At 46.7% G+C, this 23,024-nt stretch overlaps 1 protein-coding gene and 1 non-coding gene across 7 annotated transcripts in view; both read left to right on the top strand.

Annotated features, from left to right (window-relative positions):
- Positions 1-2,542: 2,542 nt before the first annotated feature.
- Positions 2,543-2,615, top strand: TRNAM-CAU (transfer RNA methionine (anticodon CAU)). The gene has a single exon. It is a non-coding gene; the product is annotated as a tRNA-Met (tRNA).
- Positions 2,616-3,020: 405 nt separating this feature from the next.
- Positions 3,021-23,024, top strand: part of FBXO31 (F-box protein 31) — a 29,214-nt gene continuing 9,210 nt past the window's right edge. The window contains exons 1-6 of one of the 6 annotated variants that reach the window (XM_075039883.1): positions 3,021-3,441; positions 12,100-12,171; positions 14,477-14,563; positions 19,076-19,152; positions 20,517-20,684; positions 21,416-21,490. In XM_075039883.1, the coding sequence (XP_074895984.1) occupies positions 3,060-3,441; positions 12,100-12,171; positions 14,477-14,563; positions 19,076-19,152; positions 20,517-20,684; positions 21,416-21,490 (861 nt within the window). In that variant the 5' untranslated portion in view covers positions 3,021-3,059. Of the gene's footprint in view, positions 3,459-5,778; positions 5,969-12,099; positions 12,172-14,476; positions 14,564-19,075; positions 19,153-20,516; positions 20,685-21,415; positions 21,491-23,024 lie in introns of all 6 variants that reach the window. The other 5 variants (XM_075039888.1, XM_075039884.1, XM_075039887.1 and 2 more) reach the window with 5 other exon arrangements.

A 23,024-nucleotide genomic window follows, 5' to 3' on the forward strand; every position in this document is an offset into this window, starting at 1 on the left:
TGAACGTGAAGACTAATTGACTATAGCGAGAGCCGCATCAGCTCCTTAATTGCTGAAGGGGAATGAAACAATAAAATTTCCCCTTTTAGTACATCCTTCTTCAAGAGCCCCGTGGTAATGGCTGCAAGCTGCCTGCCTGAAACGGCAGGACTGGAAAGCTCAGGGCTATTACTCTGGTAATGTTTACAAAGAAAGGTGCTCAGACACTTGGTAGCGCCACGGAGGATAGGAGGTGATGATAACGCACTTTTACTGTTTTCCCTATAGTCACAAACAAAGCTGGTTGATTCAGATAATGGATTCAGTAACACAGAGGAGAAAATGCCGATTTTATAGTCTGATGACAGGGTGGTAAACACTGAAGTTGTAAGTTTTATTCTGTTATCAGCACTCCGTTCTGCACCAGCTCTCTGGATTTTGGCCCCCGAAGACCTTCACTGCCGCCCAGCCTCCAAACTCTCTGCTTGTAACTGTCCTGTGATGCTCCGCAAGAACAGCACTGGAAACCTCTTCTGCCTGGGTCTTGAAACTTGGAGTGGAGATAATGATTGTTTCTCCTCTCTAATGTGATGAGAGGCTGGGGTTCCTCCACTCTGCTCCATGGGAAGGGGAAATGCGGTCACCCCGAGCACTGAGAGCCCACGGGGCTTGTTGCGTTGCCTCTGACTTTGCTGGGCTTTCCTCCCTGCCAGGTGACATCAGTGCATCGTGGAGATGGGCACTGCCTTTCAGCCGGACAGACTTTTCCCCTTCTTCCTCTTAATCTGGAGGAAATGGGCATGGAGTGATGGGGCTCCATGGGAACTGGCATGGATTTATGATGGGCTGTCCTGCCTTCTCCTGGGTTGGACTGGAAAGGGGGTCAGTGGGGCAGGGGGAAGGTCTGATCACTGAGGGATGGAGCAGGATGCGGTGGCTCAGCAGCCGTGAAGCCAAGGCTGTGGGATAAGGCTATAGGGGTCAGGTGGGTGAGGGAAAGGGAGAGAAGGTTGTAGGGTGCTTAGGCACAGCAGGAGCATTCGGAGGAAAAGGAGAAAGAAGTAAGTCCAGATAAAAATAGAAAATGCAAAAGAGGGAAAAGCATGTGTGTGCTGTAGACTGCTGAGTTTCTGCTCGAGGCAATGTCACCAAGGACATCCTTTGTTTCATTCACATGAAAATCCTTGCCATCAGTACTTTTCCTGTCCTCTCCACGAATCCATCAGTTCCTAAACAAACAGACATGACAAGGCCTTCTAGACCTGTGTCAGAAACTTTGAGTACCAGCTGAGCGTAATGTAACGTGGGGGAAAAGTCATGTGATTCAGTACAGGTGGAAAACAGCTACAGACATATTTCCAAACAGTTGATATTTGGTTTAGGTGACTCATTGTCCATGTGCCTGGTTTTAGATGCTCGGAGCAGCTTTTCTTAATTTAATCAGAACTGTGGGCACTAAACTTGTCCGTCACTGGAGCCCCAAAGGATTAGCACACTATTAAAAATGACATCCTCATTCTGCACGTGGGCAGTGTTGGAGGGAGGAATGCAGTGGTTCAGGCTGTAAGAAGCCGTGCATTTACTCATCCTGTGGTTGCAGCAATTTTGTTCATACCACAAGCCTTGCAGCCTGGACTCATCATCTGATCATCCCCTATGCATAGCCATCCAGATCCTTGGAAATCAGGGTATTGTCCCCCTGACAACAAGAGCTGCCCGCTAGACCCTTGGCAAAATCCTTGGGCTGTCCAATGCAACCCAAACATCTCTTCTTGTCTGGTGGGACTGATGTCCAAAAGTCTGTTCCTCCTTCATCTTGTGCCAGTCGCTCGCTCTGCAGGCAAACAATCTCACTGCAGTGATCCTTGTGGGCGAGGTTTGGAGACTTTCTGCATCACTTAAATGTCTGTTTTCCCGTTGTCTTCCAATTTAGGTATTTGTTGCTTGATTGTCATAGTGACTGCTGCCTTGAGACCCTCACTGAGGGTGAGGCCTGTCGATTAGGATTCAGGGCAGCACTGCTGCCGGCATCGCAGGGGACCCTCTTCTGCACTGAATGCACAGAGTTCATTTCACTGCAGAAATCCCAGTCGAACAGCGACTCTTCACAGCAGAGAGGCAAACGAGGTTAGTTTAATTTTTGTAATTGCGTGGAAACAACTTGATTTCTTTGCGAGCGTCTTGTCAATGCAGCCCTCGCAATCCATTTCAGGCCAGCGGAGCTGGATGAGGATGTTGCGGAACCCTGAAGGACCCTTTCAGGAATGCAGCTGTTTTGCAGAACAGCATGGGAAAGAGGAGACATTTGCAAAAAATGTCAGGTCTGTCCTGCAGAAAAGCATGGGAAAAGAATGAATTCGGGAAAAAAAAAAAAGAATGAATTCAGGGGAAAAAAACCCCAAACAAAACACAACCCCAGATAGGTCTTTCCTGCAGAAAAAGGAGCCATTTGCAAAGAAACGAGGTTTCTCAGGCAGCACCCCAAGGAATAGGTACCGGGGAGGTCCCGGGGGGGAGGGCGGGGGTGCAGAAGGGCGCCGCGCGGGAAAACAGTACTCGAGGAGCCTCGTTAGCGCAGTAGGTAGCGCGTCAGTCTCATAATCTGAAGGTCGTGAGTTCGATCCTCACACGGGGCAGTAGTGGTTTCCTCCTTTTCCTCCCCCCCCCCCCACGGTCTTTCAAGGGAAGGGGGGGTGTGTGTATATATATATATTTTTATTTTTTTTTTAATCGAATTGCAGCAGGGGGCGGGACCGGGGCGAGCCCCACAGGCCTGGCAGCGGGCTGCACCGCCGGCCGTTACCGGGCACGTTACCGGGAGCACCGGCTCCCCGCCAGGCGCTCGGTCCGCCCGCACGCTAGGGGGCGAACTCACCCCGGCGGGCTCGACCTCCCGCCTGCCTCTTCTTGTCTGGGCGGGGCGGCTAACGGCCGGCGGCACGGCCGTTGATCCGCGGGGGCGTGGCGAGCCGGCGGGAGAGGCGCTGATTGGCGGCGCCGCGCAGGTGGGCGGGCCCGACGACGCAGTGCGTCGCCGCGCACCGCCTCCACCCCACCCCCGGGGCAGAGCGGTTGCGGCCATGGCGGTGTGCGCTCGCCTCTGCGGGGTGGGCCCGGCCCGCGGCTGCCGCCGGCGGGGAGCGGCTCGGGAGCAGCGGCGCGGTGGAGCCGGCGACAGCGAGCCCGACACCGACACTGACCCCGAGGAGGCGGGCGGCGGCGGCGGCGACGAGGACGAGGCGACGGCGGAGCGCATCGAGGGCGGGAGGCCCGCGTCGCATCCCGCTGAGGCCGGCCCGGCTGGACGGGCCCCGCTGTCTCTTCTGGAGCTGCCCCCTGAGCTTTTGGTGCAGATTTTCGGCTCTCTGCCCGGTACCGATCTGCCCAGCCTGGCTCGAGTCTGCACCACCTTCCGCCGCATCCTCCGCACCGACACGATCTGGCGGCGGCGCTGCCGCGAAGGTACCGCCCGCCCCGAGGTGGGGGGCCGGGGATGCCCTGAGGAGATGGCCCTGAGGGGGGGCGGGTGGTGATGCAGGGTGGGGGGGGCCTGGAGGATGCAGAGAGGAGATGGGGCCGGGGGTGCAAGGTCAGGGGCCCGGAGGGTGTGGGGAAGGTGATGAGGTGTGGAGTGGGGGTCCTAAAGGGGTGTAGGAAGGAGCTGGGGCCTGAGGGGGTGCGGGTTTTGGAGCTATGAGGGGTGCAGGGCTCCGTGTCTGGAGGGTGGAGAAGAGGGGAGCTCTCACGTCCTCTTGGACACGGTCCCTTCTTGGTGGCACTTTCTGGAAAAGGGGTGACGTGTGAGCAGCTGTAGCAAAGGGCATCAAGCTGGGGTTGTTCTCAGCAGTGGCAGCTGGAAAGGAGAAATGGGGATGGGACCAGGCCCACGCCTTGGCAGATGATGCCTCCATGTAGGGTGTTCTTGGGTGTGGATGGGGTATTTCAGGCAGCAAGGATAGGGAATGATCAGTCCCTGCACAATGGGGCTGCACTGGGGAAGAAAGGAGTCCTTGGGTGTGCAGGTGGGGGTCCTGGAGCTGTGGAGGTACAGCAGGTAAAGTTGGGGTCTAGTCAGTGGGTGGAGGAGGGCAGGCCTGGGTAAGGTCATCCATTCCTGGCCCGTCTTGGGAAGCATGGTGCCACGTTCGGAGGGGTTCCTGGTTTGCATGTGCATTTTCTGGGGAGTGTCTGTTGCAAGGATGCTGTGCTACATTAATGCAAAGGCTTGGGGGTCGGTTGGTTTTTTTTCAGTAGTGCCTCAGTTCTGTGTTGCTGTGGCCCTGTTCTGTTAGGCTGTGATTCTTACTCTTTACTCATTGTCCTTTTCCTCACATCAGTGTGGCTTTCTGTCCTGTTTGTTAATCCAGTGGCTGTCCCACCCTCCAAGGGCTGTCTTGTGCTCATCATCTCTCTAAATAGTGTGATCCTGCCAGGTGCATCTGCTGCCAGCACATGAAGTCATGTATATTTTGTTGTTGTTATTTGTTTTCTGTTTTTAATACCAGTGAGGGCATCGGGATGAAGAATTTAGGTATGTCAGAGTGGCTGCCTGCCATAGGCAGTGGGATCAGCTCAAATGCATTAAACCTTGCAGGAATGATTTCATGCCTTATCAGCACTCTCCAAGAACCCTTGGACAGTACAAAGGCTGTACCTGGAAAATGTATACCAAAGCATTCTTATTTCTTAGTTCAGCATGGGATGATCCCATTGTCCCAATAACTTAACATTGTTTTTCAGAGACAGGCTAATAAAATGGCATTCATTCTTTCCTTATACTCCTCTACTGAAATAGAGTCCTCATGGACGTTTGTGTGTTTCATGAATGGTTTGCAAAACTTCACTGGTAAATTGTTTTGATAGGTTATGATCCTGGCAAAATGTTTATATAGAAATGTACATAACTTTTAAATATAGGCTAGATTGTCTTGTAAAGGAACCACTAAAGTAGGCCTGATGGGGAAATAAATTTATTTATTAAATTCATGACTGCTCCTTGGATTTTCTTGCCAGTAGATAAAGCAGTGTTCAAAAGCTTAGCTGAAATTTAAAGAAACATTGAACTTTGTATGGCTTAAACTAAACCAGACAGGAAGGGAAAGTATAAGACTGCCCTTTTGTCTCAAGGCCCATAGCTAGCTACAAGGTGAGAGGTGCATAGAACAAATTTTTATTCTCTTTTCACACACAGTTTCTTGTGTTTCCCCAATGTATCCATTCCAAATACTGTCAAAGAGCTTATTGGTGGACTGCTGGTGTGATTGAAGTAGACCTTGTACCAAAGGCATGGTGTGCAAGCTGTGTTGAGCAGATAAGGGTCAAGTTCCTGGCTGAAAAACTTACTACATCTATGAAACTGTTACTGCAGTCTTTTAACCAGTCATGTTCTCCAAGCAGTTCCTAATCTGGACTTCTTGCACTGTTCATAGTGCTTTGCATTGCTCTACACAGCAGTGAAGTAACTACCATTGTGGTAGTACTGTAACTTTGAGTATTTGTACCCGTGACTATAAAATTGGTCATCGCTTTGTGGAGCTGTTTTGCAGTTAAATTTCTCTGCATATATTTCAGTGATATGTTGCACATGCTCAGCTGCTGAGTGTGCTCAGATGTGAGCGTGCAACTGTGTGATGAGTGCAACTACTTGAGGACATATATGGACATCAGGTATTAGTATATAAATACACATATAAAATTTAGAATATCCTGTACTGTGTTTCTGCATAGCTGTACATCGGTGACTGTATGATAGTCAAACATAAAATGTAATTACTTTTTGTAATCTTTTTTATAAACAAGCCACTTCCCAACTGAGGACAGTTCCTAAGTGTGTGCTTGTATCTGCCTGAGTCTTCTTGTGAAGCTGCCTGTCCTGGAAACGGAGTGAGAGCACGTGTGCCTCTCCCAGCATACTTCTTGTATTGATGGCTTATTCACTCTGAAGTCTACTGATGATGTTCCACAGCTGAGCTCTTTGAGGAAGTAACTGGTAAACTTCAACTTTGTGTCAGTTGCATATGCAAAACTGTTTGTGTTTTCAGAATGTACAACAGTAAAGAGACAAAGACAATCCTAAAATTAAACGGAATGGTTTTTCTCTGAGAGAAGCTGATTGTTGCAGTGCTTTGTTTTAGCCATTTTCTACCTTCATCTTGGACAGGGGCAACGCTGAATGTAAGAAAAAGCCTGGCTGTTGCCCGAGTTAGATGGGGCACTCAATACCTTGAGCATTGCTATCTTGCTTTCGCACTGCTGTGGGCCAACTCAGTGTATTGGGTTTGTGTGGCAAGGCTTCGGTAGCGGGATGGGGGGTGGGGGTACAGGGGTCGCTTCTGTGAGAAGCTGCTAGAATCTTCTACTCTGTCTGACAGAGCCAATACCAGCTGGCTCTAAGAGAGACCTGCTGCTGGCCAAGGCCATCAGCGACGGTGGTAGCGCCTCTGTGATAACATATTTAAGAAGGAAAAAAAAGTTGCGGCAGGCACAGAAACGGCAGCTGGAGAGAGAGGAGTGAGAACATGTAAGAGAAACAACCCTGCAGACACCAATGTCAGTGAAGAAAGAGGGGGAGAAGGTACACCAGGCGCCGGAGCAGAGATTCCCCTGCAGCCTGTGGTGAAGACCATGGTGAGGCAGGCTGTCCCCCTGCAGCCCAGGGAGGTCCACAGTGGAGCAGATAGCCGCCGGAGCAGGTGGGTTCCCGAAGGAGGCTGTGACCCCGTGGGAACCCCGCGCTGGAGCAGGTTCCTGCCAGGACCTGCGGATCTGCGGAGAGAGGAGCCCATGTTGGAGCAGGTTTTCTGGCAGGACTTGTGACCCCGTGGGGGACCCGCGCTGGAGCAGTGTGCTCCTGAAGGACTGCAGCCCGTGGAAGGGACCCCACGCTGGAGCAGTTCATGAAGTACTGCAGCCCGTGTGAAGGACCCACGTTGCAGAAGTTCGTGGAGGACTGTCGCCTGTGGAAGGGACCTCACGCTGGAGCATGGGAAGAGTGTGATGAGTCCTGCCCCTGAAGAGGATGAAGCGGCAGAGACAACGTGTGATGAACTGATCATAACCCCCATTCCCTGTCCCCCTGCGCTGCTGGGGAGGGGTTAGGTAGAGAATCTGGGAGTGAAGCTGTGCCCAGGAAGAAGGGAAGGGTGGAGGGAAGGTGTTTTGAGATTTGGTTTTATTTCTCATTACCCTACTCTGGTTGTTTGGCAATAAATTAAGTTAATTTTCGCCAAGTTGAGTCTGTTTTGCTGGTGACGGTAATTGATTGAGTGATCTCTCCCTGTCCTTATCTTGACTCATGAGCCCTTTGTTATATTTTCTCTCCCATGTCCAGCTGAGGTGGGGAGTGATAGAGCAGCTTTGGTGGGCACCTGGCATCCAGCCAGGGTCAACCCACCACACTCAGCTGTAGATTAGTCTTGATAACGTGTTGTGATTAGTGCAAGCATCCAGAGGGCTTGTCTTCCTGAAAGTGGAGTGGCTTTTGCTGGTGACTGTGAACTGGGAGTGTGCTGGGATTGACCAGAAGTAGTTGTGTAACACTGGCATGGCTGTTAGGGCTGTTGTCCTTTTATCATTGCAACTGTTCAGGATAAACAATGTCTCTGAATTGCTTCTTTGGCAAGAAGAGGATTGCAGTTGCTTCATGTTTTCTATAAATAGGAGATTGCTGATCTCTGCAGTGGGAGCAGAATTAAAGCTTGTTTCACCCTGGCTGGTGGCCTGACCTACCTTGGTTAACACCTGATAGTCCATTTTAAATGGTAACCACTTTCATCTTAAAACAAAACAGCATGAGTGCAGCACAACACCTGGAAACAGACCAGTAATTCAGAATAACCAGACCTAGAACTTGGATGAAAAGGCTTTTGTTTGTGAAAACAACCTCCAACACCTTTTGTACCTGCTGAAAAATGTCAGCCAAGGTGTTAAAGATGCTAACCTTCAGCAAGTTTTATAGAAAGAGGTGTCTGTGGAGAAGAGTGGGAAATTAGTTTATGTACTCACTCAGTGAGGGGACTGTTGCATGGACTTCAGCTCTTACAGGACTCCAGAGAATCCACGCAGGAGTTTGATCTACAGCTGCTCCCCCAACAGGAACAATTTCTTCTAGTGCTGCACCCTAGTAAATGCGAAGGTGGTTTTAATAAGTCACAACGCTCTAATCTCCCTTTATGTGAGGTTAAACCATTGTATAGTGTGTTTCTTTAGTGACCCACGGTGGGCTTTTCTTCATCTCTGACCATATTCTTTGTCAAGATGCCGTCTAAAAGCCAATGGCTGTTTCTCACAGCTGATGGTAGGTGCTCGCTAGCCATAGCCACCCTTCACAGGGTCTTTCTTAGATCTGTTTGTAAGCTGTAGATCTGAAGCTACTCATCTTTTGCGTTAGGGTTTCTGCAGATGCTTTCATTTGTTGCAGATCAAATCTCCTTTTGCTCAGCTCTGTATTTGCAGCTGCAAAATATCTCGGTGGTAACTACAAGCCTTCCCCTGGGAGAAATGTTTGAAAGTATTTGGTGTATTTTAATTTGATAGTTCAGCCTTTGGAAACAAGAAGCCAGTTCCAAACTTGTCCGCCTGGTATTTCAGAGATGCTAGCCTGAGAATCTCCCATTTTTGTGGTCTCTGAAATAATCCAGTAAGTTTCTATGCCTTCTGTTCTGTGTACAGCCTTGTAAAGAGGCATTTATTCGGGAGCAATGTGAGGTGTTGATTATTCAGGGCACAGTTGAAACTTAGCAATGGTAAGGGTCAAGCTCTACCAGACATCCTCATTTCCTCTGAATTGCATGCGTCCACATGCAGTGCTTGCAGCTGCTTACTAGCATTGCCATGCTGAGAAAGAGAAAGCAGTAATTTGGTCTTTGATAGGAGTGCAGGGGTTCTTCCTTACCTGGGTTGGAAGAGCCCTGTTTGTTTGTTTTTTAAACTTCAGTGTAGGCCACAGAAGGAGGTGGTTGATGCGGCTTCTTGTAGAAAGGACAAGGGAACGTGAGGCTTAGAAGAGCTTATGGTGAGAGCAGGCCAGGGAGTAAATTACACTTGCAAAAGTGTTAGTGCAGTTCATAATAAAAGGAGACTGCCTTTCTAAGTCCTTTAAATTCCAGTGCATGTGACCATGGAAACAGCAGTGTGTCACTGTGTGTTTGGTAGATCTTTCAAGTGTTCCTTATAAACCTAATAAAACAGGCTTTCCAGCTGGTCAAGTAAGAACTTTAAAACCAATTTCTATCCTTGCTTTTGAAGCAGGATTAAGTAGCCATTTGCTAACGGTATAAATTTCGTATGTGAATTTCTGTGACTATTAACTCCTTAAAATACTTTACTCGGTGAGCTGTTGCACTGAGATATGTTTCCTTAAAATAGACTTAATTGCACCAAAGTGGAATTTCCCAGGAAGCTTGAGCCCTTCAAAGCTTTCTTGGAAAGGGCTTTCTATTCTCTGTAAAGAAAACCTTATCAGTTTTATTTTTCTGTAACTATCTTGAAGCTCTACTGTTAATTTTATGTCCCTCATGTCTTCTGGATTAAAAAGAGATGGCCAGCTTTCTTGCTTGTGATATTTGGAGTTTTTGTAGGCACTCTGAGCCAAAAGACTGATTTTTCCCATCAAGCGGCCATCATGGTGTTAACAGCTTATGGGTCAGAAGAGCTTAAAGGATGCACTTACCCGGAGCTAAGCTATCGCTCTGGGATTTCGGCTCTTTGTAGTTGTTTGCTGAACAAAACAGGATAAGGACTAGTTAGCATAAAATGAGATGGGTGTTAAAGCACACCAAAATGAGATTTTTTTTTTTCTTGATAATACTTTCTTGTAAGCCTTGGATGTCTAATGTCAAATAGCGTGCAGCAATACCGAAATTCTAAATTTTTGTCTTTTTTTTTTTTAAAGGCACTTGCTATTACTTGGGAGAACTTTGAATCTTTCCAGGAAAGATTTGAACTACACCACTTAGGAAATGTACCTTTAGTAGTGGTTTGGCTTTCATAAAATTTCACTGCAGGTTACGAAGGGTACTTGCGTGAAACTGGGATAGAGCTTTTAACATCAAATCACTTCCCACCCCATCCTGTTGTTTCAAGATACCTGCTGGTAGTGGATCTACTGGGCACTGCACTGCATTGAGACTGCACTCAAACTGATTTACAGATCTACTAGGGAAAACGCTTTGCAAAAAATTAGCACCTTCTGGAGGAAGAGAGAATGTCACTGTGCTAGTACTGCTATTAGAGAGCAACACAGAGAAATGCCATTTGGGCAGGATCTTCTGCATGTCTCCTCCCTTTCTGATGCGGTATAAATATCTTCAGTGACACCGAATTTAATCTAGCTGCAATGCCTGCTGCACAGTGTGCATCTTGCTGATTCTCTGGCCAGGTGAGTGTTTGTATGGAAAGAGTTGGCTGTTTCCAAACAGCAGGCTATGACCACGCTGTTTCTGTCATCTTACAAAGATCTCTAACTTCCTGATCAGCTGAGGAAACATACTGTTCCCTCCATCCCTTTGATGTAATTACCAAACACGTACCCACTTGTGTACATATGCAGACCAGTGGTTGAAAGCCGTGCTAAGTCTGGCAGGAGGGATAGACACAGGGTGACCTGCAGGGTGGGTCTGAATTTCCAGCCTCTGGCAGAGCTCTGGTTTCATAAATCTGCAGAACGGCTGTGTCGGATCAGCTGGCTGTAGCCCAGCACCAAATAGCTTGTTTGTGCTGGGCTGGATGTACTTTCCTGCAAGCTTGTCTGTCTGCTCTCTGGCTAATTGTGCTTCCTCATCCCACCTTGTGTTTGATAACGCTTAGAGCTTCCTCTGACTTTTGCAGCGGAAGTCAGCAGGAACTTTGCCACTGACTTTTGCATCTTTTAACGAAGGGCAATATGTTTGTTCTACCTTCTGCCCACTCTTACCTTTACTGAACTTGCTGCTTACCCGAAGTGATGTTATGCAGAACGTGTATTCCCTGTAGGGAGGCTGACAGTAAGCTTTGCGTATGCTTTATCATCGTGTACATGTACCACAAGTGTATTTATAGACAGGAGGAGGTTGAATTCATTCAGGAAAACTTCTGCTTTTCTCGTATATGAAAAATGAATTCTCAATTTGCAGCAGGTTACCAGCATTAGGTAGTGGTATTTGGCAACCACAGTGATTGTTAATTCAAGGAAGCTCGACCGAGGATAAGTTTCATATTTAATGATTTGATGAAGGTCTTCACAGATATGCTTTTGTGTCAAATAACTGGCAGATGTTTGGTATTGCTAAGGAAAGCTGGTGTTTGATCTGCGTTGTAGATGTCTTTGATGTCAAGGAGGGTAGTTTTCCATACTGAGATCTATCAGGGTCACTGCAGCAGGGTGTTTTTTGTTGCTGATGATTTTTTGGGATCTCCCTCCTCTCACTTCCTCCTTCTGGTCTTCTAAGGATTTCTTGCATTGAGATGTTAGTACTTGCTTTTATTTTTTGAAAGTTTCTTAGAAGTTCGGCATTGGCTTCCTGAAAATGAAAGGAGAGAATCTCATTTTCTGCTTCAAAGCTGTCTTTAAGATCTCTGGATTGCTTTGTTTTCAGGGTGTTCTGTAAGCAATCAAAGGCATTTGAGTGTACAACAGACCCATCTCAATCTGATCTGCTTTCAAGTGTAACCATATTTGTACATGCTGATGCCTGTTTTATGTCTCCATTTCATTCTTTAAAGTCTGTGACCTTTTCTTTAGGATCCTAATAAGCAGTTTTCCCTGTTGGATACCTCAGTGGGAGTAGATAATTACTACATACAATCATGATTTGATCTAAATGGGCGTACAATCCCAGCTGGAATGAGTATGTCTTCCACATTTCATGCTCTTTCTGGTCTAGATGTAAGCATCTGCAACTTTGCTGTGTTTATTATGGTGTGTTTGTTGCAGGCATTGCTTGTAAAATGTGTTAGATTCCTAAACTGCAATGGAATTACATCTAGTTTTCTCTTCAAAACAGAAATAAGATTCTTGGATTAATGTGGCAGCTTGAAAGAATGCGCCTAATAAGATCTCATCTTTGCTCAAACAGTAGATACCAGGATCCTGGGTAGAACACCTTTGTGCCAAAGCTGACATTATTGTCTGTGTCATTGCAGAATATGGCGTCTGTGAAAACTTGCGGAAATTGGAGATCACAGGAGTGTCCTGTCGAGATGTTTATGCCAAACGTAAGTGATAAAACTGATATAGATCAGTATGTCCTTGCTTATTACCAATTTTGAAAGCATATACATGTTGAACATTTATTAAACTTTGATGGCATAAGTTATTCAGACTTACTTGCTAATGGCAGGGGTTTCATCTGTGAAGTTGGACATGTTTGGGGTTTTATTTAGTACTAAGCAGATGCTAAGAATTGGGATGTGTATGCCCCTCAATCCTTTGGTGGGGAAAGAGCATGTAATTTAACTTTATAATAAAGTGTATTGAGGGGTTTTTATCCTTTCCTGTTTTGCCATTTTCAGATCTTGCTAAGGAATTAACTGATATTTTTTCATAGCCCTAATGTAGCTAAGTCTCGATCTCAGTGAAAGGATGCTGTTATATGCTGACAGTGGGAAAGCGCTGTAGGTAAAGGGACAAGCGTTCCTCTGGGCTGCTCCTGAAGGAAGAGAGCCTGGCAGGGCTGGGCCTCTGCCGAGGTGTCAGTGTGTTTTAGGAATGTCTGGGGGAGTGGGATCCCAAGTCCTTAGACCCACTGTGCCTTCTGCAAGGTAAAGATGCACATCTTCTGTCTTACAGTAGGGAGGGGTGGGGGGAACATCGGATGAGAGAAACCAGGGTTGGCTAAGGACTGAATGGAGGCTTGGATCCATGGTGAGGCTGTCTCCCCTGTCACCGAATCTTGCCCTTTGCAGTCAGAAGCTGAGCTGGTTGCTCAGCCTCGTGAAGCACCCAGGAGCTCCCATACCAGCACTGCCAGGCTGTGTTGTCTTGGTTCCCCACCGCACATTTTGTGAGGGAGTTACCTGGGGTCCTTAGGATAAAAAACAAGATTGAACCTGTTCAAAGAAGGTCCTGCTTCATGAAACAAAAGCAGAGAGATCAATCATGAGAGGTCTCTGTAGGCTTCGCAGACCCAAAATCTGGCTCAGCTTCTACATGTGCTGTATTTGCTGAACACTGAAGCAGTGATGACCTCAAGCATTAATCTTAACACCGGAAAGAAGAACAGATAGAAGGGTTTTAATCCCATCTTTAATAGACTTGCTGAGCATCCGCAGGAAAATTATTTCATCACCTAGTGTCCCCCTTTACCTATTTGTGCACTAGGAATGGAACTGCCTAATTTTCCTGGGTGGGAGGGCTGAGTGATGCTGAACTGGCACTTTGATGTCCACAGAGAAATCTTGTTAGCGCTTGAGGCCTCCCTTATTTCCCATTCAGTCTGGTATCTCTGTATGACACTGGTGTGGTAACAGCCATGCAGCACATGCCATATTGGATCTTAATTCTGCGTTGCCGGTCTTAAATGGCAGAACATCTCTTCATGACCTGTAGTCTTTTTCACTACAATAGTTCCATGGTTCAGATATATTAAAATGATATTTAGTGGGTTTTTTTATACACAAGTTATATGTAAAAATGGCCTTACTGGCTTGCAACAACAGTCTCTCTCTAGCCCAGTACTGTATCTCACAGCCATGGATCTGTCTTGCACGTATGTTTCCAGTCTTCCTTTGCACCAAAGTAGTTTCTGAATCCATAGCATCCATTGGCAAAGAGTCGCACTTGACATGGGAGAACCACCTCTGTGATAGACTTTATTGCACTTCTGAATAAGGACTGTGTCCGTATCCGTTCGGCAATCCTAACTAGCAATGGTTGCTCTAAAGTCAGAATGTCTGGCAGCAGTTTCAGGCTTTCAGGGATGCACAGTCTTAGCTCTTCTGCTCAGATTCAATAGTTTGCCCTGTTGCAAACACTTAGTGGAACAGTTTTGTGGTGGTGTGACCCCATTTTCTCTACTGTCCCATAAACTTTAATTGCAGAAGAGTTAATTTGGGGCTACTGGCAGGATGCACATGCACTTTTCTGTCCACTGTTGTTCTGTAAAAAGTAATGTGGGAAATGAGGAACTGAGCTTAAGCGCTAGAAAGCATAACTAATCCAAGGCCTGGGCTACTGTCCGTGTAGTTACTTGGCCTAAGTGGTCATCTTGAGACAGCGGTGCTCATTACAGCGGCACTACTGAGTTTGAGGAGGATCCTGATTCCACTTTGAATTCACTGGATGCCATTTGTAAATATTGTCTGTGGGAATCTTGAACATGCCAAGTTCTGTGTGAGTAATCCTGCTAACTGGGTATACCTGAATCTGGGGCTGACGGAAACAAATGGTGCACCACAACTGGAAGTAAAGTCAAAAGAGAGTTTGACTTTCCTGTGTGGTTGGTCCAGACTCATCGTAATGTTACGTGCTGGTTACAGTGGAGCAGAGTTCCCTGGTACTTACCCTGCTGTGTCTGTTCAGGTATAAACCCACGAGTGAAGTCGGGGCGTTTTATGAAAATCCTTCCCGACTACGAGCACATGGAGTACAGAGATGTTTACACCTGCCGTACGTACCTCCTGCTGGTTGATGCTTCCTGCACTAAGCACACACAAGATGCTGCATGGAGTGTGACATTGCTTTAAGCAAATTATTTTGGGGTGGACCTTGGGACAGCATGGAGGATGCCAGTTAGTCTGTTCTTTCTGTTGCTTGTTAGTGGAGTACTCTGACCCTTTAGAGTGACAGTGTGAGTAGGACAGGCAGTGAGATATGTTGGTCTCATTTTGAAGTGCTTTGAGTTAGAAAATTGTCCTGACTGGGCACAAAAAGGAGGGTCTGTGTTCACTCTGTTCTTCATGGATTGTTCCTCTCTTAGAACAAAGTATTCAGATACCCTGGTGAGGGCTCCCAAAAGCAAGTTTAAATAAGCTCTGGACTGGCAAAAAGCTTTGTCGTGATCCAGATAAGCTGCATTCAGATCCACAGCCCTTCCCAGTGCAAAATGCTGAGGGTTTCCATGCTAATTCCCTCCCTGCCCAGTGAATCCTTTTAACCACCATCTCCCTCTCTAGTAAACATTCTGCTGGTGTTTCAGAGATTGTGATTTGCTTTCCTCAGTGAAATAGCTGCTCTGAGTAAACTGTTCCTTTCCTCCTGATGTTGTGTTGAGGGAAGAACAGTAAAACATTGGAGTTTAATGCTTGCTGTTCAGCAGGAGTTGGGGGGAAGTACTGATTAGTTTACATCAATTAAGGAAGCCAGTACTGCTAGGGATTTGGAGGGGTTGTTGAGCTGTCTCTAATGCTACTTTGGGTCTGCAGAGTTTTGCATACTCAAGTTACTAACTCACTGGTGCTTGGGAATGTAGTTTTTTCACACATGCTAATGAGTGGAGTGGATGCTTACCTGTGCTAACAAAAGCAGTCGAGCATCGGCCAGGAAGAGAAGATGGTGTCTTTAATGTGAGTCATGACAGACAAGCAGCAGCAGTGCTACAGCAGGAATCGGTAGAAAGTTTTAGGTTCGACAGTCCTGGCTGTCAACACCAGCCTTCTTCTGGAGCTTGATGGGAAGGAGAGGCATGTCCAAGCTGTCCCCCTGGATGAGGGATTCCTTTGTAGATTGTTACCTGGGTGTTTGCTCCAAACGTGCCGTTTGTGGTGGCTCTCAAATGGCATTTTGTGCTGTTCCCTCAGTTGTTCATTCTTTAGCTGCAGCCCCAAACTTCTGATGTCTCATGCCCCTTTTCTCTAGGGGTGTGTTGTATTACTTGGGGAGCAGTCAATGTGGTTTAAGATGCAGTTGCTCCTTTTTGCCTTTTTCCCCTCCTCTGTATTGAGACCGTGTTGCCAGGATTTACCATGTGACTGCTTCCTAATTTATATTCATGCAGCATTAGCCTGGTCAGCTCAGATCGCTTTCCCCAAAGTTTAAGCTAGCCTGGCTGACACTTAGCTCTTTCCACTAGCAGGTCAGTTATCACCAGCTGGGGGGCAGTAACTGCTTACATTCCAACTCATTTTGCTTATAGATACCTTGCTGCATCCTGAGAGTCCAAGAGAATTGTAGTGGATCAGGTCTTTTCCACTCAAAGTGAGCTACCTCTGCTTTAAAGGCTGCAGATTTCACTGAAAACTCCTGTGTTAGGTTTTTGCATTTCTCTGCCTGTGCTGTCCAAGCTGGACAGAGGTCATGAAATAAGATTTAGTTAAAACAGAGACATCTGAAATCATCTGCTTTCTTCCTGTTTTAATAACCCATTCTGGGTTTGTAACTTGTTTGTTCATACCTATGGTGCCTGTGGTGTGCCAGCACTGTAATGCTTGCTTGAATCACTGTGCATTTACTCGGTGTCACTTCCTTGTCCTGTGTCTAACTCCTAAAGAAAAGCACAGGCATTAGACCTTTCCCAGGCAGCCTTTGGTTGGTGGGAGCTTGGGGTTTCACTGCTTTTCCTAGCCCATCCCTAGACAGATTCAAGCTGCCTTTCCATCTGAAGAGCCTGCAGGGCTGCTTGGGGCAACATGGGTAATATCCAGGCTGGGTGGGGGTTGTACTGAAGTGTCCAGTGGACGTATTTTTGCTCCATTTGGCAGGATGTGGGCTCAGAAATTTGGATAGGCAAGAGGCTTCTTCAGGACTGAGAAAAATAGGCAGCGTGCATAGCAGAGGAAAACCTTGGAGAAAGACCCAAGTGCTGTTTTCTTTCGAGGAGCAGGGAGGGAAACAACTGTCAGATCCATCCTGTCTCCCGCCAGGGAGAGCCAGAGCTGGAATTCATCGGGTTTTCCCTGCAATGAATATAGCTGCTGGCTCGCTGGAGCCTGGAGACACCCCAGGCTTGAAAATGGAGCTGTGCTTTTGCTTTGAGACTTGTTTGGGCCTTTGCCCCAGTACCAGTGTTTTCCCCAGTAACTTCCTTTCCTGAAAGAAGGGGAGGAGAAGGAGTCCACAGCACCCTGAGCAAGTGAGGGAGATGACTTGTCTGTTAAAGCGTCTATGCTGCGGGCATTGGTGTGAAGGGAGGATGAGGCTGGGTGAAGCACTGCTCACGCTGCAGCCTGTTTCCCATCAGCTCATCTGGAGACTTCTGTGGTGCCAAACAGCTGGGGTTTTAAAAAAAAATTAAAAAAGAAGAGCTGCTTACAGTAGTGGTGCAAGCTAAGCACAGAAGCTGCTATCCAGTGGGTAGGATTCTTCTGGAGGTGAATAGGATTTTTTGGCCTCCTCCCTCCTTTGCAGCCCCAGGTTTCTGGGTGGTCAGGGCAGATGGTGAAGCAGGCTGTGTCTGTGACTCAGCCACGTTTCCTGAACCTCCACGTCTCCTGGTGAGCTGAGCTGCAGCTGGCTGTTTACTCAAAGTGAGCACACAAACTGCCCTCGACAGGCATGTGCCTTGCAGTGGAAGGGCTTGCCTTGTCAAGCAGACGCTTTCTGCGCTGTTGAAAAGTCCGTCGATTCTAGCTACAGCTCTGAAAGTGCTTCTGACAGGAGCTGGGGGAGGAGGGATGTCCTCATCACTCTTGCATAACTTGCATCAAGTTTTCTGTCCTAAAAAAAAAACCAAAAAAAGCTGGGTTTTATCAGCTCCATGCCAGACAGGGTAGAAGGCAGATTGTGGTGGGTGGAGCGGTTTATGCACATACCATTTATTAATATGTAATTACTGCACTGAGACAAGAAGACTGGGAATGTGGTTTGCTTGCTTGCCTTAGTGCTGTTTGTGCTGCACTCGGTTCACTGGGTGAAACCAGGCCATCAATCTTAAATTGTTTACTGCACAGGAAAAGGCTCCTCCAGGCCAGTTGGCAGCAGCTCTGGGCAACCCTCCCTGCTGTCCTAAACCTTTGTGGAAGTTCTCTGCTTTGGTGTAATAAAAACACTCTATAGTTCTTGCTATCTTAAGTAGTTAATGAAACAAAGCTGTTGTAACAGCTGCACTGAAATACAGTTCTTCCTATAAATTGACGCAAAGCAAAACCCATTATTCAAGCCAGACCCGTAGGTTAAAATGGGTTATTGTGGCCTTCTGAGTTGGCCGTGAACATCATTGTAAGGCAAGTGTAGTATCTTCTTGCCATCTTCATAGAAATAATCTGCATCCTGTTGTTCCTGCCCAAAATGCCAGATTGCATGTCATGTCTTTACATGAAGGTTACTGGTCATGTCAGGAAATTGCATAGACAAAATTAATGGCTGACTGTGTAAGGACTGGAGGCAATTAACATCTCTAAGCTTTCCTCAAGAGAGGATGTTTGTTAAGATCGTTCTGTAATAGACATTTTCTTGTGCTTGCTGAAAATGTTCCTTACTTGTCCTTCCATTTTGGTGGGATTGAAAGTGCACCTAGCTCTCAGATGAGAAATGGAGAAGCCTCACCTGCTGCAGTAGGCTTTGAGGGGAACTTGGAAGCAGCTTTTGGGCACTGCTGGAATGTAGCTGCTTAGAATTTTTAAGGCCATTACTGACCTGGTAACACAGCCAGATCTCCTGAGCTGGCATGGTCTGTGTGCTTTGCCCGTGCTCTCTCGGTGGCTGTTTTTAAGGATGCTTGACCCTGGAGACAAGTTTGTCTATACAAGGCAGGGAAATTCTTTCAAAATATTCAAATTTCCCTGTTCCTTACTGCCTTTCTGCCCTTCCTTATTTTCTGTTGCTTTGCAGTCTGAGGCATCAAGTACATTTTTGGTAACTGGAGACGGCAGATACTTTATTTGTTTTTAGCTCTGGGTGTATCATGTGATTTGCATTAACAAGGCTGTGTTGCAAAAGTTTTCTGAGAATTCCTAGTGAGGTATCTGTTTGTGTAAAGTCCTGGAGACTAACTCCTGCCCCCGCGCCAGGCCAGGAGCAGGGCTGCAGAGAACAACATAAATCTGTGTGAGCTCGTGGGAAGCCTCAGTTCAGAACTGCCTGACTGTGGTTGGGTGTAACCAGTTTTCTCTTCCTTAATAAAGTTGTGGGTGGTATTGGTCAGTGTTGCGTGCAGTCTGGTAGCAGTCTTCCTTTTTCCTTCTTTTCCCAAAATCCCAATTCCTTAGCTTGATGTGCTCACTTCAGTGTCTCACTGTTCCCTAGTGCTGCACCGATACCGACACATCCTGGGATTATGGCAGCCGGACATTGGGCCCTATGGGGGACTACTGAACGTGGTGGTGAGTGAGTACCTCATTCTGGGGGCTGTGGTGTCAAGGACTGATAAGTCTTTTGTATACCGCTTTCTAGACCTGGGTGCCATCTCCATGCTATTGAGAAGTCTGAACAGTCAGCCCTCAAGCAGGTGATTGAGACCCAGACATTGCATCTAGGATCTTTTCATCATCACCACCTTTCTCCAGACAGTCCTTTTGTTTTTCAGCTGTACTCCAAACAGCCACAGGAGCACACAGAAAATACAAGGAACGTTTCAGGGAAAGGCTTGGTTTAGAGTTTAATGCTGATATTCCAGTGGCTGGCACAGGAGTCAATTCCTTGTGCATTGAGTACAGTAGAGGTTTTAGCACTGGCCCATCACTTACTGCATTATCTTTGCCTACAGCTGAACGTTTTGCAAAGGGTTTTGCACTTGTGGTCACGCACTTCTCCTTCCTGTAGCTTGCTGTGCTTTTCACCAGCCATGTCTAAGACTGATGCATCAGATGTAGTGATACTGGTGCAAGACCTGTGGAGTCTGGCAGCTCTTGTGCTGCTGAGGAGAGCAGTTAACGAACAACGTTTGACTATGTATTAGTGAGAGCTGGGCCAGAAGTTTGGCTGAAGCCCTTGTTCTTTGCACCAAGGTTCAATAGCTGACAGGTTGAAGCGCAACAAATCACGAGGCCTTTGGGTTTTGCAAGATTCTGTTCCATGAACTGGTATAAGAGTGCATCCAAGTGCGCCAATACTTACATGATATTGTGACCTTATAAGGACAAGTGTGCCTTTGCGGTGCTGGTCTGCTTTTGTCTCAGATTTCTCTGTTCAGAAAATATCCTTTCTCTGGAATTGCAGAGCTTGAGGGGAAGGATTCTGTTAGGCGTGCAGGAAGAGGGCTGGCACTTGTACCTCTCAGCAGAGGAGATTGTTGCTTCCTGTGCTGTCTTTGAGTAACAGAGCCAAATAATTCCTTGTCCAAAAGGCGCAGATAATCATGAGAAGCAGAATTTGTCTATTCGAGTATCTGCCAGCATGAGCTCTCAAACCAATTAGAGTTTGACTAGCTGTGTGGTCTCTTCAGTGCAGTCTCTCCCTCTGGATCCTGCACACCAAGCAGCCGTCACAAAGTCGTTTGCAGTAATAAAGGCCCGATCATTTTCCAGTGGTGCAGGAAGCCTCGTAAAGAAACCTTCTCCCTCTTCACCAGGGGTGTGCTGTGAGTGCATATGGTCTGGTTTAATTGCTGGAAAGCAGTTTGGAAATGCAGCAAGCTGTTCTACAGCTCCTGCCCTGTTGCAGAACAGGCCCCGAAGTTGTTTGTCGCAAACTCAACAGAAAGCATGCAAGGCTGATCTCGTATGCTTTGTCTCCCATCCCTCTGCAGGTAGACGGTTTGTTCATCATCGGGTGGATGTACTTGCCACCTCATGACCCTCATGTTGATGATCCGATGAGATTCAAACCTCTCTTCAGGATTCATCTCATGGAGAGGAAATGTGCAACAGTTGAGTGTATGTATGGTCATAAGGGACCTCATAACGGCCATATCCAGGTGAGCTCCTCTAGCACTTTCAGCATCATCTATCCTAGGTGCGATGTGTGTGCGTGTGCATGCATATTGGCTCTGGAAATGGATTCATCAAAAAACTAGATGAGAATTTTATTTAAGGGATGTGGCTTTCACCACTTTGTTATATGTGTGGATGCCAGCTTGACACTCATTATGTGTCTGACAAGTTGTGTGGGCTGCTCCCCGCTCTGAATTTGTTCACTGGCAATAGTACAGCAAGGCTGTTGTACTGTCTTCTGTTGGGCTGGAGCATGGTGGGAGGGTGGGAGCACCAATATGTGTACAGGCTGGGGCAAAGGATATGTAAAATGGCCTTGTGCAGCTGGTGAATGTGTCCAAGCAGACACACAGACCAGTTCTGTTTTACAGCTCTCTCTAAGATGGGACCTTGAGAAGGTTATGTAGCATCCATTCAGTACATTGGATGCTTTGAAAAGCTTCCTGAGAGGTTGTTTCCTTTTCTTTGAAGAAGGAAGCTCAAATAGAGAAGCAACTTACTAGTATCTTTCATTAGAATGCGTTGGGGTTTTATTGCTTTTATTTCTCTATTCTGTATGTGATGTACTTGGCATCACTTAATGATTTCTCCGTTGTAGCAAATTCAGTAACGTTTGTTGTGTAAAGCATTTACTCTAAGCAGTCTTAGTTACATCATCCTAGGCATCTCTAAACAGGTCTGTAACCTGTTAAATTCTCCTCCATGGTAACTACAGATTGTAAAGAAGGATGAGTTCTCCACGAAATGCAACCAGACAGATCACCATCGGATGTCAGGGGGAAGGCAAGAGGTAAGAGTGCTTTGCCAAGAGTCTGCATTAAGGCTGTTTGTATATCCCCTTTCTGAAGATAAAGCATTGCTGTCTTACCCAAGCTCTTAGCTAATGTTGGGATCTGGGAGGTAGACTTCTGCCTTCTAGTTTCTGTGTATCAAACATATAGGAAAACCTGGGCTGGTAGCTTCTGGCTGATTTACTACGATCTTTTTTTAAGTGGGTAGAGTTGATCTGTGACTTGAATCAAAATCGAAGTGGCCACATTTGAATAACTGCAGGATCTTGGGGAACCTCTTCTGTACTTGCCAAGGTGTGGTTTAAGGATCCACTATATGAGATCAATTCAGTGTTACACCTGCAGAATGTCTGGGTGGAGACCCCATGCCTTACCTCAGTGTGTAGCAGGGTGTTGGAGCAGGCTGTTAACGTCCATCCTGTTGAGCAAAAGCTGTTTTAGGCACTTCTCTGTGGCAAGGTGCTTTTTGAGCCCCAGCACCCTTTTTCTTCCTGTGCCTGTGTCACACACCAGTCCTGTTTGATAGCAGGCCTGTCCAAAGAAAGACAGCAACATGCATTGTGCACCATGCAGCACTTGCCAGACACTGGTCTCTGTGGTAATCCTGTCTTTATAATTAAGATCTTTCAGACACAGGCCTAATGTTGAGTACCAGCTGGATTTGAATACCTGCTTGTCAGTGGGGCACCTTTCTACTGCTTGTCATCTTGGTGGAGGGATTAAAAGCTTCATTTGGTTGTTTATCCTGTGTCTGTGTCGGCTATACCCAGCAAGGCAGATTCCTGACGCAAAGTACATATTTTAAGGTGCAGGTATAAATGTCAGGATGAAAACCTTCAGGTAATACCTGTTCCAGGTAGTGGTGTTTGCTGCCAGCTAGTTAAACGTGACAAATCTGATATTTCAGTTGTTTCTAACAAATGCTTTAAAATGTCTGTCTTACTAATGGGAAACAGCTGGGTGAAAGGTTTAGTTAAGTGTTTTCTGGTTCTGTAGCAGATGAGAAATGCTTTAATACTTTCAAAGCATTGCGTTAAGTGTGCGTGGCATTATGGTAATTGGAGGATCCGGCTTTAGAAGATAAAGCAAGCAGGTTTGGAATATGACTTGGTAGGCTGCTATCTTAGTGTAAGCTGTTATCGCACTAACTCATGGTAGGATATTAACTTGTCAGAGCTGGTGTAGAGGTACTTCAGGTGATGTTTTCAAAGCACCCTTTGGATTCAGATGCATCAGTATTAAATCAGCAGGATTTAACCCCCTAAATCTTCAGTGCCTTTCAAAAGCTTCCCTTTTCGTGTTTAACATGCCAGGATAGGGCACAGAAGTCAGCTTATGGGCACACAAATGAATTACTGCAAGGTAAGTCAGGATGTAAAGTAGTAGACCAGCTACTTTGCAGTAACAGGCGATGCTTACACTTCTATTCTGAGGAGGCATATTGGTTCTGCCTGTAGTTTATTTGGAGGGGAGCATGTTTATTGTGTGGCGTCTGGCAGGTATGGGGCACTTACTGTTATCGCTACTTGTTAA

The sequence above is a fragment of the Buteo buteo genome, chromosome 11 (genome assembly GCF_964188355.1).
Source record: "Buteo buteo chromosome 11, bButBut1.hap1.1, whole genome shotgun sequence".
Lineage (NCBI taxonomy): Eukaryota > Metazoa > Chordata > Aves > Accipitriformes > Accipitridae > Buteo > Buteo buteo.